The sequence below is a fragment of the Lissotriton helveticus genome, chromosome 10 (assembly GCF_964261635.1).
Source record: "Lissotriton helveticus chromosome 10, aLisHel1.1, whole genome shotgun sequence".
Classification (NCBI taxonomy): domain Eukaryota; kingdom Metazoa; phylum Chordata; class Amphibia; order Caudata; family Salamandridae; genus Lissotriton; species Lissotriton helveticus.
In genome coordinates, this window is record NC_136071.1 from 446,920,048 (window position 1) to 446,947,574 (window position 27,527).

At 46.4% G+C, this 27,527-nt stretch overlaps 1 protein-coding gene across 1 annotated transcript in view; it reads right to left on the bottom strand.

Annotated features, from left to right (window-relative positions):
* Window positions 1-27,134, bottom strand: part of TELO2 (telomere maintenance 2) — a 659,928-nt gene extending 632,794 nt beyond the window's left edge. The window contains exons 1-3 of the mRNA XM_078662940.1: window positions 27,031-27,134; window positions 12,786-13,127; window positions 11,852-12,126 (exon numbers count right to left, since the gene is read on the bottom strand). Coding sequence (XP_078519066.1) covers window positions 11,852-12,126; window positions 12,786-13,120 — 610 coding nt within the window. The 5' untranslated portion in view covers window positions 13,121-13,127; window positions 27,031-27,134. The remainder of the gene's footprint in view (window positions 1-11,851; window positions 12,127-12,785; window positions 13,128-27,030) is intronic.
* Window positions 27,135-27,527: the final 393 nt, after the last annotated feature.

Below are 27,527 nucleotides of genomic sequence, written 5' to 3' on the forward strand. Positions count from 1 at the left end.
GCATTGCGGAAACAACGAATATGGGTCTCCCGAGGCGGTTTGTCGAATCCCTGCTCACTGAACTCTTGAGTCTAGAATCATTCTCATCCACCTTCATCGTTGAGCACATAGATCCTTGGGCCCCTGGCCTCCTGCTGGTGCCTCCCCTCACCCTATAATTGAGCAGCTACTAAACTATAGGGACCAGGACACAGCACTTCGACAAGCCAGTGAAAAATCACCTCTGCAATATCAAAATACCAGTTTCCATCTACCCCAACTTTACACTCGCTGTCCAAGAGGCTAGACAAAAGTTCAACGACGCCAAAGAACTGCTCCTCAATCATGGCTTTAAGTAAAGTATGTTAGATCCTGCCAGGCTCCGGGACATGGTGAACAACAAAGATAGATTCTTCAACACCCTGACTGAGGTTGTATCCTTTTTGTAGGAAGCTGGCTCTGTATAGACTATACCAAAGTACAGTATAGTGTGCACAGAGTCCAGGGAGTACCCAGAGGTATAGCAGAGGCTAAATTAGGTAAGTACTAACAGCTTTTTTTGTGGCAGTGTAGGCGAGCAGTTAGGCTTATCCATAGGGTGTTAAGCATTTATTGTATTCACTCAATCAAGACTGATGGCACACACTCAGAGCCAAAATCCAGACCAATTGGTTAAGTAAAAAAATTGTATATTAGGCCTCGAAAGTCTACGCGCCCACTCAACATCATGTTGGCGAGCGCGAGTGAGGAAAATCCACCTCCTGGAGAGATTTTTCCTTGTTCACAATCGTCAACATCAAGTTGGCGAGCGCAAGAGTGAAAAATCAACCTCCCTGCGAGATTTCTCAACGTGGGCAGTCAGATTTCTCATTGTGAGTGGTCGAGTATGCTTGTGACCACTCGTGTTGAGAAATCGTCCATTCGCATGGGGAGAAAGCTGCCGCTCCAGTAAAACTCTACTCGAGCGGCAGAAAGGAAGCAGCGCCCGTTTGTGCTGCGCATGGTGCTGTTCACGATTATTGCACAGTACGGCCAAGCACCTGCCACTGAAAATCACCATGAACTGCATTTATTTAACGTACTCCGGTGCTTGCAGAGGTTTTTTTGCACTTCGTGGAGTTTCACATAGCGGAACTCCGCGAATTCCGCCCAGGCTTAATAAAGATGCCATTAAATCTTGTTTTTATCTTGAAACATTTACTGTCTGTTCAAGGAAAGAAGTCATATGTCAATTTGTCTCTTAACCAATTGCTGCTTCGAAAATTAGGTTTCTTTTTCTCTTTCTTACTAGAGTTAGAGGTTTTTGTCAAGTGAGTGGTCGGCAGATGTCAGTTTTTTTTTTCACGAACACATAACATTTAAATAAATAGCCTGTAAATTAATACAACAAATATTTCAAAATATATAAGGAATTACAAAAGGAATTTTTTTTGTAATTTAGAAGTGTGTTGCAAACAAAGAGTTAAACATGAGCAAAACAAACCAGAACACTTTACTTGGTGATGTGCAAATGACACATATTTGCAGAAACTCTATTTCCAAACATTATTGTTTGTACACTAGATAGTTTTACTAGTAAAGCTGCAGATCAGTGGGAAAGTTTGTGGCCATCTCAATGTAAAATCTGGTGATTACAAATGACAGTGTGCTACTGCTTCATGCTTTAGTTATGTATTTATTAAAAGTGATCATTTTTAAAGATGATTAGAGAAACATTCCTGCCCCAGCCCTGATAAAAATGCGGTTAATGAACTAAGATGCAAGTCAGGGGTCATAGATTTGCATTATATATGGAAAGAAAGTTTAGGCTATCAAATAAAAAAATAGAGGTTTTTGTACAGCAGACATGCTGAATTCGCACATTTGAAGGTGCTCTCATATGTGGTAATAAAGAAAATGGCGGTGCAATGAATTAAATTATTTGCCCACGATCACATAATTTGAAACCAGTTTATGGGTCAAGAGCATTACAAATAAGTTGTGTAGATTATTTAAGTCCCTAGACCTACAGGTCTAGTAACATTTCTGTGATCTTTCGAGGCATGCATACTTATATTTTATTTCTAGAACCAAGCAGGACTTGGTACAGGTAGGTAAAATATACTTTCAATTGTAAACCTTTACACAGAAATGCAATTGAGGATGGAATTGCAACTGTTAGAGGTTGGTATATTGTCATTACTTTAAGATTACTTTTTGATTACTTTGACTACTGTGGGTAGTATGCCTATATATCACACCGAGGAATGTCTCAATAAAAGGTAAGTAACACTTTTCTTGGTTTAAGTTGTACAGACATTTTTCTCCGTACAAATCAACAATTCAACACTTAGAACATTTTAGGCCCCAAACTCATAACGTGGATTCCTATGGGAGAACAATGGTTATCGGTTTCACAGGTGAGTAAAGGTCTCACGAATGGGAGTTTTGGGGGTTAGGACCAAGGTTCCCAAAGGTCTAGGTAGGCATTCAAGTTGCACCACCAGCGGCACCGGGGCGGCAGGGTGCCGAGTACTTGGCCCAATGTTAGCCAAAGGAGCTAAGGGGACCTTCGGTTAGGGACTGCTTACGAGCAGGTCACTCAGGTGGGGGAGCAAAGGTCCTGGGGTTAATGTCATCACTGCAGGGGCAAACGATCAGCACAGGAGCTGCAGCACCAGCAGCACTGGGGCGGCCAGGTGCAGGGTGCCAAGAAGACATCGGGGACCCCGTGATTTTCAATAGGGACCTTTGGTTCTGCAAAGTTGCTGCAGGTTCGGGCAGGGATATTTCCCGAGGGCGACCTCCAGCTGGAGAGGTAAGTTGGGTTCTTAGTGGATGCCTGGACACCGCCGGTTGGGGCACCAAAGGCCCTGGGGCGTCAGGTGCAGGGATGTCTTTTGGCGTTGTTTTTTTTTACCAGTTCGGGTCGCGGTCGGGTGGACCCTTCAAGTTGAGGCTGCAGGTGTCGTCTTGAAGCTTGAGGGAGGTCGGGGATCACCAGATCCTAGGTCAGGATCGCCGTGGGCATCAGGTGCAGAATCACAGAGTCACCGGCATCTGGATTCTGGTCTTGGAGTCTTTGTTGAGCACATCCGGGGCTCACGGGAGACGGAGCCTGTAAGGTGTGTGCAGGGTTGGTCCCCTGGGCTTTTGGGGGCTGCTGGCTGCTGGACACACCGGTTTCTTCACTGTAGACAGTTTGGAGTAGGGACAGGCTGGTAGGGCTGGGGCCAAAGCAGTAGGTGTCCTCTTCTTCCTGGGTCAGCACGGCTCATCAGTCCTACTTCTTTCTTCCTCGAATCTGAGGAGGCAAGAATCAGGGTTGCCCCTAAATACTAGATTTAGGGTCATTTAAAGGGTAATCAGGTCAGGACCAATGGGGTTCTTCCTTGGGGTGGGTACACCCCCTATTATGCCACCCTCCAGTGGGAGGGGGGCATGAGACTCTGCCTAATTAGCTGGGTCTCCTCATCCTCAATATGGAGGGGACTGAGATGTGTGCATCACTCCTCCCTCACCTGAGGGGTGGGGTTGGTAGAAGTGGGCACTCCTCTCATCCTAGCTTGGGTATCCCGCCGATTCTCCCGCCTAAAAGTGGGGTCCAGAACCGGTGGGAGACAGTGCTTGGGGCAGCAAAGGGCATGGACAGCGTCCAAAGGTGGAAGGCCTTTAAAGCTTCCCCTTTGTGGACTTAGTCCATCCTGGGGGAGGAGGCTTGACACCTCTGCCCGGGATGGCCTTTGTTTCTGGACCCAGAGAACGGAGGCTCTCCACCCAGGGGTCCAGAAACCGGTCTGGTGGTGGCAAGTGGTGGGCAGCCATTCAGGAACCACACCAGGGCTGGTCGATTTTCAGGAGACATCTCTAAGATGCCCTCTGAATGCATTTTACCTCAAATCCCACACTGGCATCAGTGTGGGTTTAATGTGCTGTGAAGTTTGCAACCAAAGTCCCAGTGTTTAGTAAAGCCATTATGGAGTTTGTAATGACCACCTCTCAGGCCATATATATGGCTTTACTATACTTACAATGTCTAAGAATGGACATACACACTCTAGGGGTAATCAATCAATCAATCAGGGAATGTTACAGTGCGCTACTCACCTGTAAGGGTCTCAAGGTGCGGGGGTTTCAGGGCTCATGCCACTGTACCCTCACCTTAGGGCTAGTTCTCCCTGCTAGAGGGGTGACTTACCTAGGCCTCAGACAGTGGGTTGCAGGCATGGCACACATGGATGTGTGCCATGTCGACACTTCATTTTTATTTGCACCAAAACACGAACCCTGCAATGGCAGTGTGTGGATGTTAAGGTATAGGGTTTCTAAGGGTGGCACAATAGAGACCTTCCATGGTCACAGTGCCCTTGGTACCTATGGTACCTTTAACAAGGGGCTTACCTGTGGTCAGAGATGTGCAAATTGTGGGTACAAAGGTACAGTTTTAGGAAAGAACACAGGCTCTGGGAACCTGATTGGCAGGGACCCAGGGCACATCAAGTCAGGTTGCACCAGATGTCAGGAAAAGGGGGGGGGGGGTAACCAAGCAAAAAAGAGGAACTTTCCTGCTCCCCCCCCCCCACTCCCCCCCCCCCCCCCCCAAAAAAAGAGGATGAGACTAACCTGTTCCAAGAGAGTCTTCATTGTTTAAGTGGAAAATTCTGGAAAGGCCATCTACACTGGCATGGGCAGTACCAGGTCTATGTTCCACTGTAACGTCCATTCCCTATAGGGATATGGACCACCTCAAATGTTTTGGGTTTTCTCCTTTCATCTGCATTAGTCATCTGAGAGGTCTGAGGCCAGTTTGAACTAGGAAGGGAGTACCAAACAGGTATGGTCTCAGCTTCTTCAGGGACTAAACCACATCAAAGGCCTCCCTCTCAATAGCACTCCAATGCTGCTCTCTGGGGAGCAGCCTTCTGCTTATGAAAGCAACAGGTTGGTCTTGTCCATCATCATTGGTTTGGGATAGGATTACTCCTATCCCTAGCTCGGAGGCATCAGTCTGCACCATGAACTGCTTGGAGTAATCTGACGCCTTGAGAATAGGTGCTGAGCACATTGCCTCTTTTAGGGTGTCAAAGCCTTTTGGCAGCCAACTGTCCAATTCCCTTCCTGGGGCATCTTGTTGGAGGTGAGTTCTGTGAGGGGAGTCACAATGGACCCATATCCCTTCACAAACCTCCTATAGTACCCAGTCAAGCCAAGGAATGTCCTGACTTGGGCCTGGGTTGTTGGAGCTTCCCAATGCAGAATGGTCTGGATTTTGGGTTAAAGGAGTTGGACTTAGCCTCCACCTACTAGGTGGCCCAGGTACATAACAGTTCATTGCTCTATCTGGCACTTGGATGCCTTAATAGTTAGGACTGCAGCTTGCAGGGCCTGTGAAACCTTCCCCAGGTAGACCAGGTGATCCTGCCAGGAAGAGTTAAACACAGCAATATCATCAAGATGAACTGCACTAAAGCCTTCCCCCCAGCAAGGAATTCATTCACCAACATTTGGAAGGCGGCAGGGACATTTTTTAGACCAAAGGGCATCACAGTAAACTGGAAGTGCCCATCAGGGTTGGAGAATGCTGTCTTTTCCTTTGATCCAGGGGCCATGCCAATCTGCCAATCTGCCCGTACCCCAAAGGTACTTAAGTATTTAGCAGCCCCAACTTATCAATCAATTCATCAGCCCTGGGGATGGGGTGTGCATCTGTTTTGGTGACAGCATTGAGGCCTCTGTAGTCCACTCATTTCTCTCTTTCCATAGGTATGTAGAGTCAACGGTTAATGATCCAAAAAATGCCGGTCACTGGTCCTTGCTTGCGCCTTAAACCTTTTTGTTTTTTGTTCATTTTTTGTTTGTGCAGTATCGTTCGTGTGAAGACAGTAAGTGTTCATTTCCTTGGTATCACACTGTGTCACGGATTTTATCACTATATGGTGTTGGGTGCATGACCACCTATATAATTATAAGATGCCTCTTGATCCTTTGAAAGTCTTTATGTTGATGCTTGTGTGCATTTTTTGAAATGTTTCCCATTTCTTCCCTACAGATCACCCCTGACGAAGGGACCAGGTGTCCCGAAATGCATTGGGTTCTGTCATTTTGTTTTGTTTAAACAAAGTTTGTACTATTGATATTTAGGAAATGTATATATCATCCATGTAAGCATTATATATGCACAAATACATGAAGCATTTATGTGGTAATGTGAAAAGTCTCACAGTATAATTTCTCATTAAAATTTGTTTTCATATTGAGTATCACACATCAATTGGTAGTGCATGTTAGAGTCTTAGTCGCCGCCCAGGGACTAGGCCACATTCTACACATCATGGGTACACCATGGTGTCTGACCAGGGGTCAAGAAAAAGAGCTGTACATCAGCCCTTGTCACAATAAGAGTTTGAGGCAGTTCACATGAATTGCCTTTTTGTGGGACCTGCTAGTGCCCAGGTCTACCACTGGTGAACTCACTCTTTTTCTCCAGGATAGCGAAAGGGCTACTCCATTTGTCCTGGAGGGCCCTTGGTGCCAATAGCTCCAAACTCCACACCTGTTGCCCTGGTTGCAATTCTACCAGTGCAGCTATTTGGAGCTTCTGGAGCTCCTGGCTGGCCTCATGGTGTTTGGATGCTTTCTGCATGCACTCCTGAAATGAAGGCCTAGAACATACTCCACCACATCTTGCTTTGGTACATGATGGGGTCTCTCGCATCATTCCCTCACAAGTGAGAGTGGTCCCCTTACAGGGTGGCCAAACAGACGTTGAAATGGTAAAACCCCAACAATATTATAGCTCAAAGAGGCACAAATTATATGGCATGCAATATGCACTACACAAACACAAAATGATGTGAAAACTTGTCTTCTTGCAAAATCTTCTTTTATTCGTTATCCACACAGCCAACGCGTTTCACCACAGCGGGCTTCATCAGGGCTAATCACGAAAACATCAAAAGCCACAGTCAGGCAGATTAATAAAGAGTAATCCTGAAAAATCCTTTCTTCTCTAGGCGTCCTTCGTACACATGTACAATCTGCGAGTTTTCCAAAATGTTGGGATCTTGTATACTCGTATCTTTTATGTTCCAAACCGGTAGAAATAAATGAACCCGATCATCAACGAGTTCCGAATTCGGTACTTTATTTCCCACGAGCTGCCATCAAAGATGTGATAATCTTCCTGGTCAGCTAAACACGCATGGTAATGGTAAAACCCCTACTCACTTCTGAGGCAACTCTCTGTAGGCAAAAGCAGGCAGGGTAACAGAACATCCCATCTCCTTTTGAGTTTTTCAGAGAGTCCCATTATCATGCCTTTCAATGTCTTGTTAAATCGTTCAAAAAGACCATTGGTCTGTGGGTGGTAAGGTGTTGTGAACTTGTATATCACTCCACATTCATCCCACGTTTCAAGTATGCAGACATAAAGTTGGTATCTCGGTCTGATACTACCTCCTTAGGAAACCCTACCCTGGTGAAGACACTCATGAGGGCATTGGCTACCACAGGAGCTGTAGTAGTCCTAGGGGGAATGGTTTCAGTATACCTAGTAGCATGATCCACTGCTGCTAGTATAAACTTTTTTCCTGAGGCTGTGGAAGGTTCAAGTGGACCCACTATATCCACCCCATACCTCTCAAATGGTACCCCAACCACTGGTAGTGGAACTAAGGGGCCCTCTGGGTGCCCTCCTGTCTTGCCACTGGCTTGACAGGTGACACATGAGCTTACAAACTCCTTCACTTTTTGAGACATTTGGGGCAAAATAAAGTGGGCGACCAATCTTTCCAAAGATTTGGTTTTGCCCAGATTCCCAACTAGGGGGATTTCATGAGCTAAAGTGAGTAGAAACTCCCTATACAACTAAGGCACCACCATTCTACTAGTGGCACCAGGTTTGGGGTCTCTGACCTAAGTGTACAGGAGTCCTTCCTCTCAATAGACCTTGTGAGAGCCACTGACATCTCCCTGCTCCTGTGTAGCACCTTGCTGTCTCAGGATTCAAGAGTGGGACAGACCTGCTTCCCAAGGCACAAATGTTCCGTAGAGGGTCCCCTGGTCCCAACAGCTCTATCTCGTAAGATTCAAGCTCCATGGGCTCAGTTCCCTCTGGGGCTGACAAGCCCTCTCCCTGAGGAGAGGGTTCTGATCTTTTTGCTGTGTGGAAACGGTTTCACCAGTCTTCCTACCTTTCCTCTTGGGAGGTTGGTCCATCATTTCAGGCTCCAACATTCCTTTTTCACCCTGTGCTCAGCATTATGCTCTGGTCTTTACCCACACTATCTCAGGGATCTGCAGCATGGCTGCATGTGTCTTTCTTTCTACCTCAACCCATGCTGAGGTTTCCAGATTATTTCCAAGCAGACAGGCTGCTCTGCGCTTTGGTGAGACCACTACCTGTTTCAGGCCAGCAACCCTCCCCCTCCCTAACCATGGCATGGTTAGTGGTGACACTGTCAGCACTGGTAACTGGATAGATCTTTCCAGTTGACCCAATAACTATATCTATATATATTTATTTTTATTTTTATTTTCATATCCACACTCTTACCCTGAGACAAACGTCTAGTACTACAGACATACCCCTATTATTTGGTTTATATAGGGACAATCCAGGGTCCACCTCTTTTAATTGGCTATCCAGACCCTTGAATAAACTAATTGACGGGTACTGTCTGGTCATTTTAAATTTGCACTCACTTTACATATTTCTTTCACTAGGCCCTCAGACCCGCATGCACAACTGCGGCATCTCCACCAAAAGAACTCCGCTAAAGAGCCCCCCTGTGGGGCCCGTGAGGGACTGCAGCGCCACCCACACGAGGAGCAACGCCCAATGATGACTCAGGGCGCCCGTACGGTCTTCTGAGGGCACTAGGTCACCGAGGAGAATCCACCCACTTCACACCTCTCTCCCTTCCTTATGGTTTTCTGACAGAGCATACGACCACATTACTCAGAATATTCTTCCCTTCAATCTGTACTACTGAGCGAACTAGATTATGGTTCACTCCCCTAGAGGAACTGATGCCCCCTTGTGTGTTTAATGCTAGAATAACATTGCAGACTTCAAAAAAAAGGTTAAAAGCTATCAACTGCCCCGCTCAATCTCCACACAAGAAGGTGCAGAGTTGACAGGTTTGGGTAGAGGACCCTCCCCCGCTGCGACAGAAGATCCTCCCAAAGGAGCAGTTTGATTGTTGGATCTATGCTCATCTGTAGAAGCTCTGGATATCAGACTCTCCATGCCCAGTCCGGAGTCACAAAGATGACAAGGATGACTTGGGACCGGTCGTTCTTCATCTTCTTGAGAACTCTGGGCATGAGTGGTATGGGCGGAAAGGCGTACAGGAGGCCTGAGCTCCACTACAGTGTTCTCTGCTCTCCACCTGTGCCAGATGGCCGCCCCATCCCAGAAGTGACGCATCTGTGACTACTGTGAGATCTGGTTGAAGGAAGGGAGAGGGGTCTGCCTCTGACCCAACTGTGGTTCGCCAGCCACCACAGCAAGTCTCGTGCAGTTCCATTCAAGATCTGGACCATGTCGGAGAGATTCCCCTGATGCTGTGCTCACTGGAACTTCAGGTACCACCGCAGAGCCCGCATAAACCATCTGGCACGTGTCACTAGCAGGATGCAGGAGGCCATGAGACCCAGCAGCTTCACAATCATTCTCACCGAAATCCAGGATGGAGGCTGAAACATCGGCATCATAGCCTGAATATCCTGGACTCGCTGTTTGGTAGGATAAGCCCGAAACTGCACTGTATCTAGAACGGCTCAGATGAAAGGGAGCGTCTGAGAGGGAGTCAGGTGTGAATTTGGCAGGTTGATAGTGAACCCCAGCGAAATCCGAAGGTTTGCCGTAGTCTGGAGGTGGGAGACGACAGCCAGGGCGAGCCCACCTTCAGCAGTCAGTAATCGAGATAGGGAAAGACTAGTACCCTGATCTGCGCAGATGAGCTGTGACCACCGCCATCACCTAGGTGAACACCCGCGGGGTGCTGGTCTACCATAAACCGCGGGTATCGCTGATAGGCAGGCACAACAGGAATATGGTGATGGCATCCTGCAAGCCCAACACCACCATCCAATCTCCTGGGTCCAGGGCAGACAGGACCTACAGAATCTCAGCCGCCCTACGCACCACCAAAGCAAATGATGCCCCTCGCTCCGTAGCCATGGTAAGGGGAGAAAGCATTCCAGAATCTGGAGAGGTGTCCAGTTCACTGGCCTTACCCAGTTCCTTATGCCAGTCCATTTCCTGATAAGGTTGGTCTTCTAAAGGGTCCAGTGACCCCTCCCAATCTTCTCCCACTCCTAGCCCCTCAAAAAATAGCTCAGGAAATGACCTAGGACTTGGAGGTTCTGTCGGCGCCAGTATGGGTCTCAGTCATCACAGTACTGGCTCTAGGTCGTCTGGGATCTCAATTGGGCTGGCACCGCCAAAGGGCACCAGCGGCACTGGGAACATTTGCATTGGGGAAGGACGCAATGGCACGACCTGGCCGGACAAGATCATTACTGGGTCCATAGGGGGACATCGGCTTCGGGGACAGAGCCTCTGGTATGGAACCCAATGGTTCCCCCTCTGACCCCACTGGCCTGAAGGCGCACTGGTAGGGTCAGGTAACCCAAAAATTAGGCGAATTGCCTCATAAAACTCTCAAAGTTGAGGGGGGTGATCCCGCTCCCATAAAATCAGGGGGGTGCGAAGCCAAACCAGGCGCAAGTTCTTAAGAAGGAGGCCTAGAATGCCAAAGGTCCTCAGTCAAGTCAGCCGATGGATGGGGAAAAGTCAAAGCACACTGCGACTACTTCTGTTTTTGTTCCTCTTACCTGAGTTTTCAGATGATTTGGACGAACAGGATTTGGGACTCCTGGAGGGGCTCCTAGACCTTCCTCTAGACCAGGACAGTGAACAAGATCCCTTAGGAATCACATGACGTGGTGCCGACTGTCAGGCCACAAGTATCTTTAGGGGCCACTTCCACAAAGCCTTTGGATGCATGGCCCGGCAGTCAGAGCAGGACTTCGAATAGTGGTCCTGCTCCAAGCACCACAGGCAAACCTCCTGTGGGTCCATCACCGACATGGCACGGTGACAGGCGCCCCACGGTTTGAAACCAGATGTCTTCCTAGATATGAGGAAAAAACCTACACACCAAAAGGTGTCGACAAAAGTCGAAAAAACCCTGTCAAAAAGTGACAGAGGGTAACTGTTGTCACAGATCAGCACTTGACTTCCACGGAAAGAAAAGAACTGACTTCAGTGTGCTGAGGGGCCACCTATATATAGGTGACGCAGACGTCACTTCCGGCACAGACGCCACCGCCGACATCACGTGGAGCCGACCAACACCACCTTCCGGATCCAATCTGATGCCTGGGAAATTCAAAGGTAAGGAATCTGTGGCTAGATGTCTCTATCAGATGTGGAGGGTTCGGACTGGATGTGGGAAAAAGGTGTGAGTATTGTCTGCAAATAGATGCTGTGAGAGACCAAAGGAAGAGATGATGCAGCTGTGAGCAGTGATGTAGATTGACTAAAAGACTCAGTATTGAACCAGAAGAATGACCACGGTCAGGGAGGAGAGAGCAGATTTGCAAAAGCACCAAGGAAGTCAGTAGGAGCAATCATTCAGCAACAAGGCGAATTAGGACAGCATATCTTCAGTAATGAGAATTAACAACTTTTTGGTGAGATGGATGCTGTTGCCCACCATGTTGAGAGATGCCAGGGTCTAGATGGAAGTAACGTAACTGACAAGAGATGCTGAATAACCTTTAGCTCCACGATCAACATACCCTATGACCATTCCTCATCGGTCACAAGTCTATCCTATGCTCTGAATATTCACAAAACTAAAATATCAACCCAACCACTCACCTCGTAGATCTTCTGAAACCTTCTGCAGAACCTGAATGATTTCAGCTGCCAGAAGTGGGAAATAGTTCTGTGGGTAAAACAAGGAAGGGGTGCCCCCTTGCAACCGGTTTGCTAGGTGGTCAGGCAAGCACACTATCTTGTTCAGAATCGCTTCCTGCAGATGAGAGACAGTGCTCGCATGCTTCTGACTGACCTCCCACATCAATGCTGACAATCCACCCTGCTGTAGGAAGACCTCTAGGAGGTGTACCATCTTCGTCAGGTGAAAGCTGAGCCTGCGGAAAAGCACATGCGCTAAGGTGAGGGACAGAAGGAAGAGGCCAAGTGCACTGCACATTTTATCAACAACCATTAGCAATGCCAGATAATAATACAACACCAATGAGAAGTATTGAGCAAAGAGAAAGGATTGAATAGGCATTACAATAATTTGCAGACAAGAAATGCATCCCAAGAATTGAAGAAGAACAAGCACTGCTCTTTTTCTCATGATAACCGCAGTGCCTAACAAGATGCCTTGTTATTTAAGCCTCGACAAAAAAAGAGATCACTACAAACTAACATGCCTGCCTAATAGTTGTGCCCCGAACATAACCAGAACTAACTTGACCACAGCAAATTACATGCCTCCCTCCAATCTGTGTTGTCGGTACACCCGTCTTCACCCCAAAACCCATGCACTCCCACACTGTCACATTTACACTTCAGTTATTTTTAAAGCAGAAACATTTTCTAGGTGTATGCTTCCTTTCACCAATGTATCCTGCAGGAGTTCAACTATTTCGAAACACCAGGCACAATTACCTAAAAAATAACAAAATACCCGAACTGAAAACAAGAACTGCGGTATCTGTAAACCACAAGACATTTACATACCTTACCATTCACAGTCCTAGAGCATACTGGCGCTTCTTATCTAATAATGCCTGCTTACCCAGTTGAGCAAATTGAGTCCAGAAGAACCAGGAAGGCTTGATCAGGAGGGCCTTCCAAGAAGAAGTAATCCCACAGTTCCTTTTGCTGCTCCACAGTCAGCAGCTCCAAGTGATCTGGGTTTGCCTGACTGACAAGGCAGCGCAAGAACGAGGTGAAGTGGGCCCTGGCAAACTCCTCCTTATCTCGGAGGGAGGCTGGCCCAGCTCCACTCACATACTGCTTCATGTTCGCCAAGGCCTCAATAACCCGCACTTCATCGCCCTTGGATGCTGAAAGGATATTGATAGCTTCTCTGACAGCTCGACGCACCTTTAGGCCCTCAGACTCCATCATTCAGCAGCTGCGAGGAACAAAGGGACATGATAGCGTAAGGTAAAACAAGTTGGGTTATTGAAACTTCTACAAGAAGAACTTTAGTTATTTCAGTATAAAACGATGGATTAAATCCAGATCTGTGACTTGGGGTGAATGTTTGACAATGTTCAACATTCCGTCCATCATCTTTTTGTGTTGCAGTATAAAATAGTGTGTATATCTAACAATGGCATGCGACTAAGCTCAGTCAGTCTTAAAACGTGCTCATTTTAAGAGATATTGGAGCAACAAACTCCCTGACTTATCAATACTATTGTTGATGACGTTTTAAGACTGTTCACTTTAACCCTGCTACCGAGGGATACTTGTTTGTGCTCCCCCTTCAAACATGGTCGAATTGGCATATTCCTAATTAGAATATTTACCTTACCTATAAGTCCCTAGCACATGGTACAAGGGTCACCCATGACCTGTAAGTTAAATATCACTACTAGACTGCAGAACCTACTATGCCATCCACTACGGAGGCAGCCTGTAAAGGTAGACCTGAAGCCACATTTTGCACTTACTGTGGCAGTTTAAGCACTGCAATTTGACCGTCAAAATAAACCCCTTTGACAAGTCAACAGGTTTTAAATATAAATAAGTTGCCCCTAAGTAGACGTTGGAGTCCACAAGGCAGGGTGCATGGTATTTAATAGTAGGACATGTAAAATGTAACTTTAATATGTCCTTACAGTGACTAGACACCCAAAGTTATTTTTCACGATGGTAGGCCTAGCTGTTCTGTCTAGAAATCCCAAAACTGTATCTCGGGAAAGGGACTAGCTAGCAAAAATTATTTTAACAACTATTTTAATACATACGAAGTAAGGTAACTTTTAGAAAGTTTTACTTCCTCTGCCTGAAGTTCCTGAATTTTAATTTGCATTTGCTCTCAAGCTTCTACCAGCTAGAGATTAATATTTAAATAGGTGTGGAAAAATCTGCGAAATGTTTCCCAGGACGAAAGAATAAGCTGACCTGGATGGGCAGAAAGGACACCTCTGAACGTCACAGAATATGATGGGTGGGCTGTGAGCATCTTTTTGACATTATAGTGTCAAATCATGCTTGAAAGTCTACTGGGTTTTTATATAACATTGGGGAAGCACTTGAAAGGAAGAGAAACAGGATGCCAAGACAACTCTTGTGTATCCACAGTCCGGTTGCTAGAACCCTCTGCTTTGTTCCAGAAGACTTAACTCTCTGGGTTTATTGGGGGTTAAACTCTATTTTACTATTAGTAGGAGGACACTAGGGTTATCACAGTAAACTCCCCACACACACTCCTAGGCCACAAAGTTGAGTATTGTCTAAGATTTTCACTATATTAAAAATACCCAAAGTGAATAGGGTTGGCCCCAGGAACGTTGAACCCATTTGTTAGGGCATGCCAGGAGTCATTCCCAATGCATGCCTGCCACTAGGTTGTGCCAGGCATAAATGTGTCACCCCCAGGGACTCACATCAGAGCACTCCTGAAGCGGAGGCAAAATAGAAAAGTACAGGACCTGCTGTCCGTGACCAGAGAGGAGACATAAAGGACACGGCCTGCTCCCTCTTGTACCCAGGGCAAAGAAGTGGATTCCAAGGCTTAGACGCCTGACCTTCTGTTCATGATACAGGGATACAGCTAGAACTGAACCCTGTTGCTCTGTCTGACACCCTGTGAGTATCTATGTGTCTCCCCTGGGGTCCTGGTGGCCTTTAGAAGTGAACTCCTGAGGTGGATTTGAACTTAAAGGACTAAAGTAGAAGGTACATTTTTTTTACTAGGACCAACTTGGTTGGTCTGTCCGACCAGCACGCCATTGCGGTTAGCGTCAAATTGTGCCTAGGTCCCTGTCTACAACAACAATTGATTATCATTGGTACTTAGTGTTTTTTTTTGTGCTATTTCTTCTTAAAAGTAACCAAATTCATATCCCCAGTTTCCCTATTGTATTTTTGTCATTTTTTATTACATTTGATTATATTTGTCTAATTCGGTTTGGAATATTTATTATTTAGCATTTTACTGTTTTGGTACTGCATAAAAACTTTAGACATTGCTCTAAATTAAGCCTGTCTGCTCTGTGTCATAGCTATTGTGGGGTTCTGCTCACTGTAAGTTAGAGACTTTATGGGTTCACCCTGACAAGAGTTGTGATTATTTGTACGAGGGCAGGTCGTGCCCCAAGAAATGGGAGAAAGTGTGGCACCACTGGGAGACATATAGGTGTATGTACGGTGTAGGGAAAGGGAGGGCAGGCGGTGGCCTGACGTTAGATGGGAATTGTGCGGCTGCAAATGGGTGATTAGAGACAGATGATCCGGATTGTCTACGGTACCAAAGATTTAAAGAATTGAAAATGTATGCTTTGTCGCCTTCACCAGTCATTCTTTGTGATTATAGTACTGTAGACTGCATAGGATATACATTCAATAAAAAAATCTGTTAAAAAAAAAAAAAGAGTTGTGATCATTCATCGAGTTGGATATTCACCCACCCCAATTGATAATTCATTTTTGTACAGAGTGGCACCAATACAAGCAGAAGCTTTTGGGACTTCAAGGCATCCTGGTCAGATACAAATACTGTGGCTAGAAATATTTACACTATTAGACAACCACTTTCCACAATTATATTAGTCTGCTCCATATGTGAACAGCAGAAGATTCTATTATTCTCACAGATCTTTATTCTCTTCTACCTGCCATTTGTTTTTGTAAATGACTGCCCACTCTGTTCAAAATGCTTCAGACCATCCTTTGCCCATCTCTTGGTAATATGAATCATGTTTTAGGCCTGGCATTAGCAAAGACCTATTGATTTTAATAAAAGTACAAATAGTATAGTTAGTTATAGGGACCATCAACACGACCTTTCATCCATTGGTCTGTTATTTTAGCACCCACATTTCTTTCTGTCTACTACGGCATACAGTATGGGGCAATGCATCAGCCCATTTCAGCAACTGGTTAACTTCTCTATGACTGACAACATTCTGCTCTTGCACAATATGCACTTCCACACAAAAAGTAGCTCCATTATACAGTTTTGCAAAAAACATTCACAAACATTGCCAAAGATAAAGGTACGACTAGACCTATTGGCTTAGCCAATGTTTATTGCACATGTAGGTAATTTGTATGTGAGGAAGGGACTTGTGAGGTCCCAAAAGCTCACACATATTGCTATAAGGTCTATCCAACTGCTTGAGTCTATAAAAGATCTCATCAATTATTTTTCTCCCACCAATACAATGCTTGGAAAATTCCTTACCTAAGATATTTGTGTTTTGTATGAAGCCTGACCCACCCTATCCCACAAGTGAATTATTTCAAACAGACTGTATTATTTATTATTTGTATTTGTAAAAGGTGCAGGAATGAAACTGGAAATTGATGTTCTTCAAAGCAGTGCCAAAGTCCTCATAAAGCCCGATATTGTCCTTCAAAGTTATGATCTTATGACTAGCAATATTCTTATAAAAAACATGCAAATATGTTTGTTGAATTTCTGTGGGCGGGCTCGTGGAACCACTTAACAGCAGAAGGGAGGGACACCTTGCCAACCTTACCCAAAGTGGATCAGATGAAGTACCCCCTCATGAGAGAGGTCAGGAAGCATGGCTTAACCCCAGAGAGATACAGGCAGATGTTCACAGCCTTTAAGAGCTTGAGTCACAGACATGGGTTGAATATGTTGCTTCCTTCTACAGAACATTGGATGGTTGGGTGAAGGACAATGAGGTAACTGATTATCAAGGGCTTCATGATTTGATTTGTCCAATAGTAGTTTTCCAGCGCTGCGCCAGCGCTTGATTGACAGTAAGCTTACTGAACCCAGAAAGCTTGCTCAGGAGCCGGACTGCTGGGTGATTACCAGGGTCCACATGGGGTATGTGGGAGACTCTGCCTATGGTGGGCAGGGTCACCAGCAGAAGAGTGGGGGTGTTAGACCTGTCAGCCCTTTGGGTGGTCCCTCCTATTTATTTATTCATTTTGTCCCCTTTTTGCCTCCTAACCTTCTTTTATTTTTGTGTCCACTATAATTTTTGGTGTTGTCCCCAGGGTTCTGGGTGCCTCCTTATCCCTACGTCATCCTGAGGCACAGGTGCTCCTTTAAGATGGAGAATAGGGAGACACAAAATGGAGGCTTGTAACTGTCACATTTTTTACCTCAGGATCTTGAGCCATAGGACTACAATGGGAAGGCTCTAGAACCTTCCACCTAGTTCTAGCAATTAGAGCCCAGTCTATATAAGGCCAGAACCAGGGCGGCCATTTTAGAGCAACCAGAGGGTTTTGGGGGTGGACCTGGTGAGGAGTGAGGCGACATAGTAGGGAGGAAGGCGCACTGTAAGGGGTTAGATCGACCTGCGGGCCGGCTGCTCTTCGGTATTGACGTGACCCCCTTTCCTGTTGACCAAACCCTGCCATTGTGGTACCACCACTAGCTACATAAAACCCGCCCTTCTTACTCTTATTGCCCCTGGTAAAACGAACTTGTGCTACTGCTGGAAAGCTGAAGGAATCTGGCCCTGAAGGGACCTCAACCACATCTGGCCATGTAAACGGGAAGCGGGACTCACCGTGTAGAAGACTCATTGTGCCAGCTGTCGACCCCTTCTGTGGGGAGGTGCCCCTGACGCAGATTCCTCCTGCTGTGGTGTGGAAGCAGGACCCGGCAGGCGCCGTTGGAGGACAGCGGAGGCTCATTGAACTCTGAAGGCAAGTTTGCGGCGACGTTGGAAGAGGCGTGGAGACGCTGGAGGAGGCCGGGCGAAGGCGGAGACTTCGCGTGTGAAGCCAGCGGCAACGTCGGAAGAGGCAGAGAGACGCTGGAGAGGGCCGGGCGAAGGCGGAGCTCATCGCGGGTGGAGCCAGCGAGAGGAGGGCCGCGGAAGCTCTGCCAAACGCCTCTAAGGGCCAGCAGGGTGAAGAATGCCTGATTTCAGCCCCAAGTAAAAGAAAGGCAAGTCAAACCAGCCAGCAGCGGTGCCTTCCCCAGATCGGGGACACGGAACGGGTGCTGACTGGAGTCCGAATGACAGACCTACATTAAAGAAGTAAGCTGGGAACCTACTCCGGGAGGGGGCGGTAGAGACGATCGTGTCTAGGCCTTAATTGGTGGCAGAAATGGAGGCCTAGGCAGTGACACACAAGCCTGAGACGTCGCAAACCAGACAATCTGCACCACAAACAGTATTCTTTAAGTACTGGACTTGTTCATTCCAGTGACTTCCTTTCCTGAGCAGAAGTGATTTGTGAGGGAGAGAGAGTTCCGAGTAATAGTTCAGTCATTGGCCACTGGAGGCCAGGGCAATAGGGTTGACTCAGGAGTCAGGAAAGTCGGTACTCAGGAAATATCTTTGTGTAGAACACTCAGGGCATGGAAATGTTCTTGTAATATCCAGGTCATCTCCTGCAGGAGTAGAGCAAGCTATATGGCTATATGAAATGCATAAATAACCTGCCTGGTTTCTTTCAGATATACAGCTGCTTGAGTCAATTTACAAGTGTGCCAGTGGGGGGAAAGGTTTGCTGAACAGCTGTAACCTCTAACTCTTGTTGACCCTGAGTTCCCAAGGGTAATGTATCTATCAGCTTCCTCATAGGGAAGCCTTATTCTGGTTATTTATCTCATCTGAACTGTGATATTACTACTAAAAAGTGAAGGTAAAAGGGTAATTGCTGAGATTCTTTCCTCTTTGGAGAAAAAGTATTAATAAATGCAATGTAAAGCTTTTTGGATGCCGATAAGCAAATGTGGAAATATGTGATGTACTGCATTTTAAACCCTGCTAAAAAGACAAAGTCATCCTAAAGATTTTTATAAAGCAAACCGTTTTTTTATAAACTGGTGTAGTGTCATTTTTAGTGGATGGGCGCCGAGTTACTATGCGAAGTGTGATGCAAGCTTAACATAATTTGCCTCGGAGTCTAGTCATACCCACTCTGTGCCAGGCTACCCTATGTGGACTGGTAACCCCAGGTCCAACAGGGGGTACAAGGGTAAACCGAAGGAGTTCTCTAAAGATCCCCAATCTAGCTCCCTGGGCAAAGATTTCCATCCCCCTGGTGAGGAAAAGCCAGGGAAGCCCGCAGAGAGGGCCCCCCGCAAGTGTTATGCATGTGGTCAGAAGGGTCACATGAGGGGGACCCTAAGTGTCCCAAGTGGACACCAGCACCCACTGGTGCGCTACCACAGGGGTTGGCCAGCGTAGAGCTTGGGGAGGAGTTGGTTTCAGGAGAAGGATGGGAGCCTACTGAGATGACCCATGTCTAACTAGGGGCCAGTGAGATGGTCCAGAGGACTCGTGCCTGAGAACACGAAGAAGTACAGGCAGTGGGTGGCCATCAATGGACAGAGGGTAGAGGCTCAGAGACATAGGAGCCAGTGTGACTACGGTAAGGTGCCAGCTGGAGTGTAAAGAGCACACAGTTCCCAATGTGCACCACCAAGTAGTTGCAGTGAACAACTCTGAGTGCCTAGTATAAGGTGGGGCAGGTTCCCTTTGTGGTGGTTGGGGGAGGAGGTCTCAGGAGGCCTCAGGTTCCTTGAGAGTAATTTTGAGCCCATCCATGCCTGGGTTCAAAACTACTGATGTGAGCGGTCAAGGCGCTATGCACTCAGATAACCTTCTGGGTGTCGTTGCCACTCTCGGGGATGGGCAGAATAGCCATCTCTACGATGGTGGTCCTCTTGTGCCTGTTGTACTTCTTCACAAATCTTCCAGTACTGTTTCCTGCTTCTATCTTCAAAACACTGGACTCCCTCCTGTTGGATCTCATCTGAGGAACAGGGCGCAGATGAGTGGGATTGTCTAAGCTACAGCAGAGGCCAGTCGAAGGTGGCCTAGGAGTGTCGGATTTTTGTGCCGACTGCTTTGCAAGTCAGTTACAAAGGCTATCATACTTTCTCGCAGGCCGTAATCTGCACGAAACTGGCTACACACCGCAAGCCCTGAGCCGGGGCACCCTGCTACTACCTCGGAGCAGGGTACCCCTGATTCCCCCCTGTTGCTGCAAATAGCGCTCTACTATTGAAAAAAAGGCCCTACAATACACCAGGCAGTGCCTTCCCTATGCCTCTGCAATCCCCTTACTTTGAATACCCACCACAATGGACTTGGTCACTAGCCGAAGTATACTTTGTTGGTCTCGGGAGAGGGTCTCCACAGTGGGAGCGATGTTTGTAGAAGGTGCCCTGTTAGACCACGAGAATTTCGCTCGGGAGCAGGAAGTCCCAAGCTCTCTTTTTATGCTGCACGCAGCTAATATTCGATATGTAAATAAGCAGTGGTCGCCGAGTGACGAAGAGCCCCCTACACACAAGCGAACAAATGCAGTATACCTGATGGGTGAGTGACGCCACCTCATTAGATGGCTGTACAGGGGACCCGGGCACAAGCAGGAATCTTCCTAACGACTCTAAGGAAAAAGTGGTCTAGAGATCTTGGAAAGGACTTAACGGATAGGGACTGGTCCTCTCTCCTAGAATACTCCAAAAAGGTGTCCCGTAACGCCAAATTAAAACTCATACAATATATGATCCTCCACAGGGCCTACCTCACCACGCTCCGCCTCAATTGCATATAACCCAATGTGCGTGTCTGCTGCACTAAATGCCAGGTAGAGGACACAAACATTCTACATATGTTATGGACGTGCCTACTCCTCAGAGGGTTCTAATCCTCAGTCACACACATCATAAGAGATAACACAGGACTCCCCAACTGGGACACAGCAGAGAACTGCCTGTTAGGACTAATCCAACGCCCTAAGGCGCAGAAAGTGCAGCTCCGTTTAATTGGATTGGCCGCCCTCATAGCAAAATGCTCCATCACAATGAAATGGAAATCAGCCTTTTCCCCAACTGTACCTACCTGGCACAGAGGGATGGTCCGATGGGGTAGAGCAGAAAGCCCAGTATTTAGACGGGAGGAATACCGTGGGTTACAAAAAACACATATCTCCATGGAATGGGACCTGATGTTGGAGGCTTTTAAGGCAATTGACCCCCTAACCCCACACCACTTATAGCACACAACACCTCCTCTCCTCAACAACAGACACTGCAAGGCCTCCCCACTCATCCTCGCCTGACACTGATCCGAACCACCTGACTAACATCCTTAACCCAGTAATTCCCACATGACGCATATTCGAGCAATAAGCAGAAGCCTCAGGTTCGAATCACTTCTTATGGGGGTGAGCCAGACTAGTGGGAGGGGGTGGGTGGTTAAGAAATGTTCTGTTTTTGGTTGATCTTATTGGACAATATATAACTGGAATAGCTGGTGCAATTGTTCGGTCCTGGAAATTTCGATACCCAAAACGGGCTATTAATTGTACTTGAATGTAAAATGTTAAAATGTCTATAACGCAGCTCATTGCATAAGAATTACGAGAGCTATGTACCAATGTACCAATTGCCGCGGCGCTGAACCAAGGCGCCACATTGTATAAAATCAATAAAATATGTTTCCCAAAAAAAAAAAAACATGATAAATATGAACTAAACATATTTAAACTTGTGACCTCTCCTTGAACACAGAGCTCTGCTTTCAGCACATTAACCCTGTGCCCTGAAATACTTTACTGGAGCAGGCCCACTTGACTTGCAAGTTTTACACAGATTTCCGCACCATATACATTAACCCCTTCAGCCACGTTACAGGGAGTGCGCCCTGCAGCAGTAAAGTGGTAGGTAAAAAAAAATTTAAAACATCAGGCCATGTATTTATCCCCATTGACTTCAATTTTAGGCTGGGGAGACCTAAAATAAAGCCGGTTTTGCTTAAAAGAATCGTAGGTCCTCTGCCTAAATCGGTCCTGTGGCATACGTAGTCAAGGAATAGACATGCACAGAAACTGTTCAGGAGAAAAACAGCAGCAAACAAAACAAGCAATGACGGTAGCAGGTGGACAAGGGGGTAGATGGGTGAAGTAGCAGCGAGAGACAGCATGGGGATGTAAACAGCATCAGAAAGGTTAACCGGGGCAGGGCAGCCACTGTGGTTTTGGACAACAATATAAATTCCCTGAAATTACTTGGGTGAGAAGCAGGCGTGTTGCAGCCCAGAGCCAGCAGAGTACAAGATGGACCACACACTATTGCCTGTGTGCTCGGGGGTCAGTTTGGGGCATTAAGTGCATCTGGCTCTCACCACTGTTGACCTTCAGTAGTTCCGGTGATATTTGTTTTAGGTCTCACCTACACAGCGCGCATGTGCAGATTAGGAGGAGACCTTTAGGAATCGATTTGCTTTTTCTGCCAAAAATGTGCACGCTTTGCATTGCTTTCAATGGCAATGTGTGCACGTTTGGCGAGTCCCTTGCGGGAGCTAGCTTTGAAACAGATGGTGCCCCTGCTCGCTTCCGCAAGGGAAACGCTGTGTGTGCTCTCGGCCGCACTCCCCCCCCCCCAACCCTCCCACTCCGCAAGCTACGCTGGGAGAGTTTTTTCCCTCATCTTCATTGTTTAATTTTGTTCGTCAGAAAGCATCACTCTTAGTCATTGAAATGTCACTCATAATTACACTGGTATCGTGAAAATGTCACATGTAGAAATTTGAAACCTTAGCAGCCGAGTACCTCCCTGTAGTCACAAAAGTAACTGGGCTGCATTATCCTTTACAAAAGCACACACCGTCAAACAGCTTATTTATGTTCCCAAAATACAGCTCTGACCCTACGGGGATGCAACTACTGTTATTCAGATTTCTCGCAACCGCTTCGTCGGTGGTATCAGAAGCAACTCAACTTTCAGTTTAGTTTCCCAAGACTACGACTAGTGTGCCGTACCAATGCAAGCACACAGCGGGGGGAACAGCCAGACGGCAGGCCGCGAAACATTGGGTATGTTCATTTATGTCATTCATATGCAACAGCAATGCTATATTATAACCACACAAGTCACAGATGTGAGGTAAAACATTTTATGTGCGCTTTGCACGGAGCTCCGTTCTGGCTTCGGTACATAATTCCCATACCAGCAGCAGCTGTTCTTAGTACGATTTTCCACCAAGCTTCAACTTGCTTGGAGCTGCGCCTCTGTACGCGTGCCAAAGCAGCCAGTGCTCAGCTTGGATATTGGGATGCTGTCCAAGAAGAAGCATCAGTCGGACACCCAGCGTGACCAGTGGGTGCTTATTGGGCAAGGTAAAGCACCTACATTTGCGCCTCCAAACTGGGCTGAATTCATTTATTCAGGACTTTCCTCTGTAAATGATTTACTGGAGTCATAAACAAATAAATGAGACAGGAAGTGCGATGACCACACGTGAGCCACCTTATTTGAAGTAACGCAGTGGTGTGGAGAAAAACTTTCACCTTCTAAGTTCAACACTTTTAAGGCACAATGTTTATTTTATATCATGCAAGACGCGACTTGCAGTACATTGTCTTACATTTATAATATTTACTTTGTTATTTTCAGGGCTTGGTTTGAAGCTTCGGAGCAGGCAAACTTTGAAATGTTGTGTTTGCATTGCTACCTGGTTGGAGGAATAAACATCTTTATGCGATTAAAAATACGTAATCATAAAAGTACATACTATATAAAATCATCCAAAATATAAAAACATTAAAAATATGTTATAAATGCATAGATTTTTGACAACGAGCATTACTTTAAACAAGCATTGGCAGAGCCAATAGGTCTCACCTTTGGGACATTTTAAGTGTTTAGCTATGCAACCATTGATGTTGCACCAAGGATATTGTGCTGCATAATTAAATACTTATAAGATCCCAAAGGCGAGACCTATTGGCTCTGCCAATGCTTGTTTATTATGCGCATACTTTAAGTGCCACGCAGGGCCAGACAGCATGGGAGAAACTAAGACAGATAATTAAATTCCAAAGGGTGGGGAACGAGAGGGGCTGCCAATGTTTAGTGAACATTGGTATAACCTTACTAGGTTTCAAAGACAAATATGCATGAAAAGCGAAGGAATTGTAGAACAAAAGGTGCAGAGCGTCCACAGATGCACACTGGCCGGGGTGCCGACAAAAGCAAGAAAGGCAGCAACAGGCGGTAAGTGGTGTAAGGACTGGGAGCGACCTGTAGCAAAACAAAAAGTAGTGTGCCAAACATGTATAAGTGGTGAAAAGTGAACTGATCCATATAACTGGGTCAGTCGCCAGGGCAGAAAAAATATGGCCAAAAGGCGGGACAAAGACAGCAAAGGGACCATAGAAGAGGAAGATTTTACAAGGGGCACTACAGGGAGCCAATTACAAGTGATGGGATGGCCAAAGCCAACAGAGAGAATACACCATACCTCGCAAAGCAGCGTACGCTTGCTGCTAGGCTCGACCTAAAAATATGATTACTACACAAAGGCACCACATTTTTAGTAACCTCAGAGTAAAACAAGGTTGACGGGGAAAAAAAACATCTCTAAAACAATGCCTTGACGTTTGTGTTCAGCTATTTGATGATGGTTTCTGTGCTATACAAGAGGGATTATAATTTATGCAAGTAAACAAAGGATCTCTATGACAAAATCATTAACCCACTGGGTTATCTAAATGAAATACAAATCTGTGATCTGCATGTTAAACGTTGTGCTTTGCAGCAGGTACATTCACCCTCTTTTTTGCGATAAATGAAAACTTCCACTAGACAAAACTCAGACCTCTCCTGCAAGTATATCAATCACCACAATTAACTTTTCATTTTTATTATTGCTTAACTGCAGGTCACACAAGAACCCTGCAGCACGGGCCGTCAACCTTGTATGAGATTTTAAAGTGCAACGCCCAGAGCTTGGAGACCAGTTTATTTTTCTGAAGTCATGGAACCCATGAGTAGGAATCATGGACCCCTAGGGGTTGGCAGACCTCTTGTTAACAATCACTGACCTAGTGGTTTGATTTGTTTTGATCACATTAAAATATGTGTTTCCGTCCCACATCAGAATTACCAAATATTGTATTTCATTTCTGCTTTTCTAATTTGATGTAGTCTGAAGTATCTGCACAGTTAAGCAGTTCATTTACACATATTTAAATGTTGTTGTGTGCTATGTAAAAAAATAACATTGTACAGTCTTCCTTCAGCACGCCCCAAGTAGCCAGCAAATTTGTCACATAAATCCTCTCACTTTGAAGTCAGAGAAAGTAAAGTTAACACCAAGCTTCCTTAGAAGACAGAGCCCAGCATTTGACCTCTGTCTTTGAATGCACAGCAAATGTGACAAAAAAGGTCAAGATTTAAATGTAGGTTTACAGAAAGCACGCCGTGGAAGAATACAGTAAATAAGATATGGGCCACGGAAGGGATGAACTCAAGCTGGACAGCCTAAAACAAATAAAGCCATAATTTGGAAAGCCAGCGAATGCGTTACAAACCACAACACCAATGTAAAGCAATGGGCGGAATGCATTCCCAGGAAAGCTTTCTGAATGCTCCCGAGATGTTGTTAGCAAACCAGACAGCTGATAACCATTAAATGCCTAGTCTTGGCCTATAAATCAATCCATTATTTAATGAGAGCCTTCAAAAGGGGAACATTTTTAAACAGTGCTTTTACTTTATGTTAAGAAGCTTGGTTTGCCGGAAACGCTTTGAATAATAATGACGTTTATTTAACTTAGAATCAGCGCAATGAAAGAGTTTTGAGGCTAGGAAATCTCTTTCTGGAATATAATCAGACACCACATAGACTGCCAGGGACATTATTGGTGACATAAAACGGTCCAGAACACAGTGTGTAACAGCACCAGCACTCTCTTGGCCCGGATGTTAGGTAAAGACATAGGGGCAGATTTACAATAACTGGCGCATCCCTGCATATCAGCAGGGATGCGCCAGTTATTGTGCGCCACGGCTCCGCCACCATGGATGCGCCTCATTTACAATGCGGCGCACCATGGGGCAAAAACTGCACAGAAGGCGGCGCATTGCTGGAGTTGCGTCGCAAGCGCAACGCAGCGCCAGCAATTGTCTGGGGGGCCCTATCTTTTCAATGCTGCGTCAATCCTTACGCCTGCTTCAAGCAGGCACAGGGTTTTGACGCAGCATGAGCTCAAAAGTGACTGAGTGAAATCTTGGAGATATCACTCAGCCACTTTTAGGAGGCGTTCCTGCACCGGAACGCCTCCCTGCGCAGGAACGCCTACTTCTGGCGCAGGGCTTTACAACGTGAGGCATCTCCCAGATGCGTCACGTTGTAAATACCCCGCAGCATGGCACAGGTTTTGCGCCGCCGCTGCGTCACAAAAGTGACGCATCGGCGGCGTAAAAGAGGCGCAAGGGGCTTGTAAATCTTCCCCATAGTACCTTAATCGTATCTGAAGATGCAGACAGGCACTGATTAAGTTGAATTAATCTGCGCTTTGTCTATGCTCAACAGCAAGCATCGGAAGTGACGTTTTGGCTGAACCAGTTAATTAGGGACGCTGCAACTGACACGGAGGCGCACTAACGGTAAGTAATGGGTGGGCTCCAAGCCCTTTTTGTAAACAAAGGTGTCTTGCGGCGAGATTCACTAGCTTATACTCTTGCTGTCTCAACCTTAAAAAAGTGGCTCTGATGTCTAAGTTATAGCTCAAAGGTGATGACTGGGAGGAGGGTCATAGAGTAATTTAATGTTTCCCAAGTACCTCTCCAGTTGCTTTTTTTCTATTTGCAGTATAATTCATGTCGGTATTACACTGAGACTCCAAGTCTCACCATGCAAAGAAAAAACTTGGCCTGGACGAGCACCTTCCCCATTGACCAGGGAAATTATAGTACTCTGGGAAATGTCACACATAACACTTAAAAGGCCACGAGGGAAGCACGTTTATTATCGTTTGTGAAACGAGCTGGTTGTATTGAAGGAACAGCGTTCTGCCACGCATACACACTCGGGTGTAAAGGTACCAGACGTGGGCAGTAGACTTACCTCCTATAGGAAGATCTTGTGCATCCGACTCAAAATTTCAATGTGCGAAGGGAAAAAGAAGCAATCAGAAGGCTTGTTTTGAAACTGAATGACAAGCTAAGTGCGGGACTGGGCGGGTCTTTGTGGCAGTATTTTCCGTCTGAGTCATGTGATTGGTCAATACAAAAGACCCGCCCGAAGATTCCCCACCCCCCTTCAAGTGAACGTCCCTGCTGCTTCACCGCAAGCTATCATAGTGCTGAACCGGAAACACGCTCTCGCTGCTCCGGAAAAGGTTTTTCAGCTGCATGATAGCCGGTGTACTATCGATTGACCCACCCCTTCTGTCTTTCTACCCCGCATGCGTGGAAACCCCATGTCTTGGCTGCCTGTATTTTTAAGCGCCCACTCTCTGACCGTTTAGTGCGCATGCGTGTGATTGCACGCATGCGCTTTCAAGATCCAGCGGCGAACACTACTCCTGCTTGAGCAGCGTTTTAACCCCATAGCTGCCATGC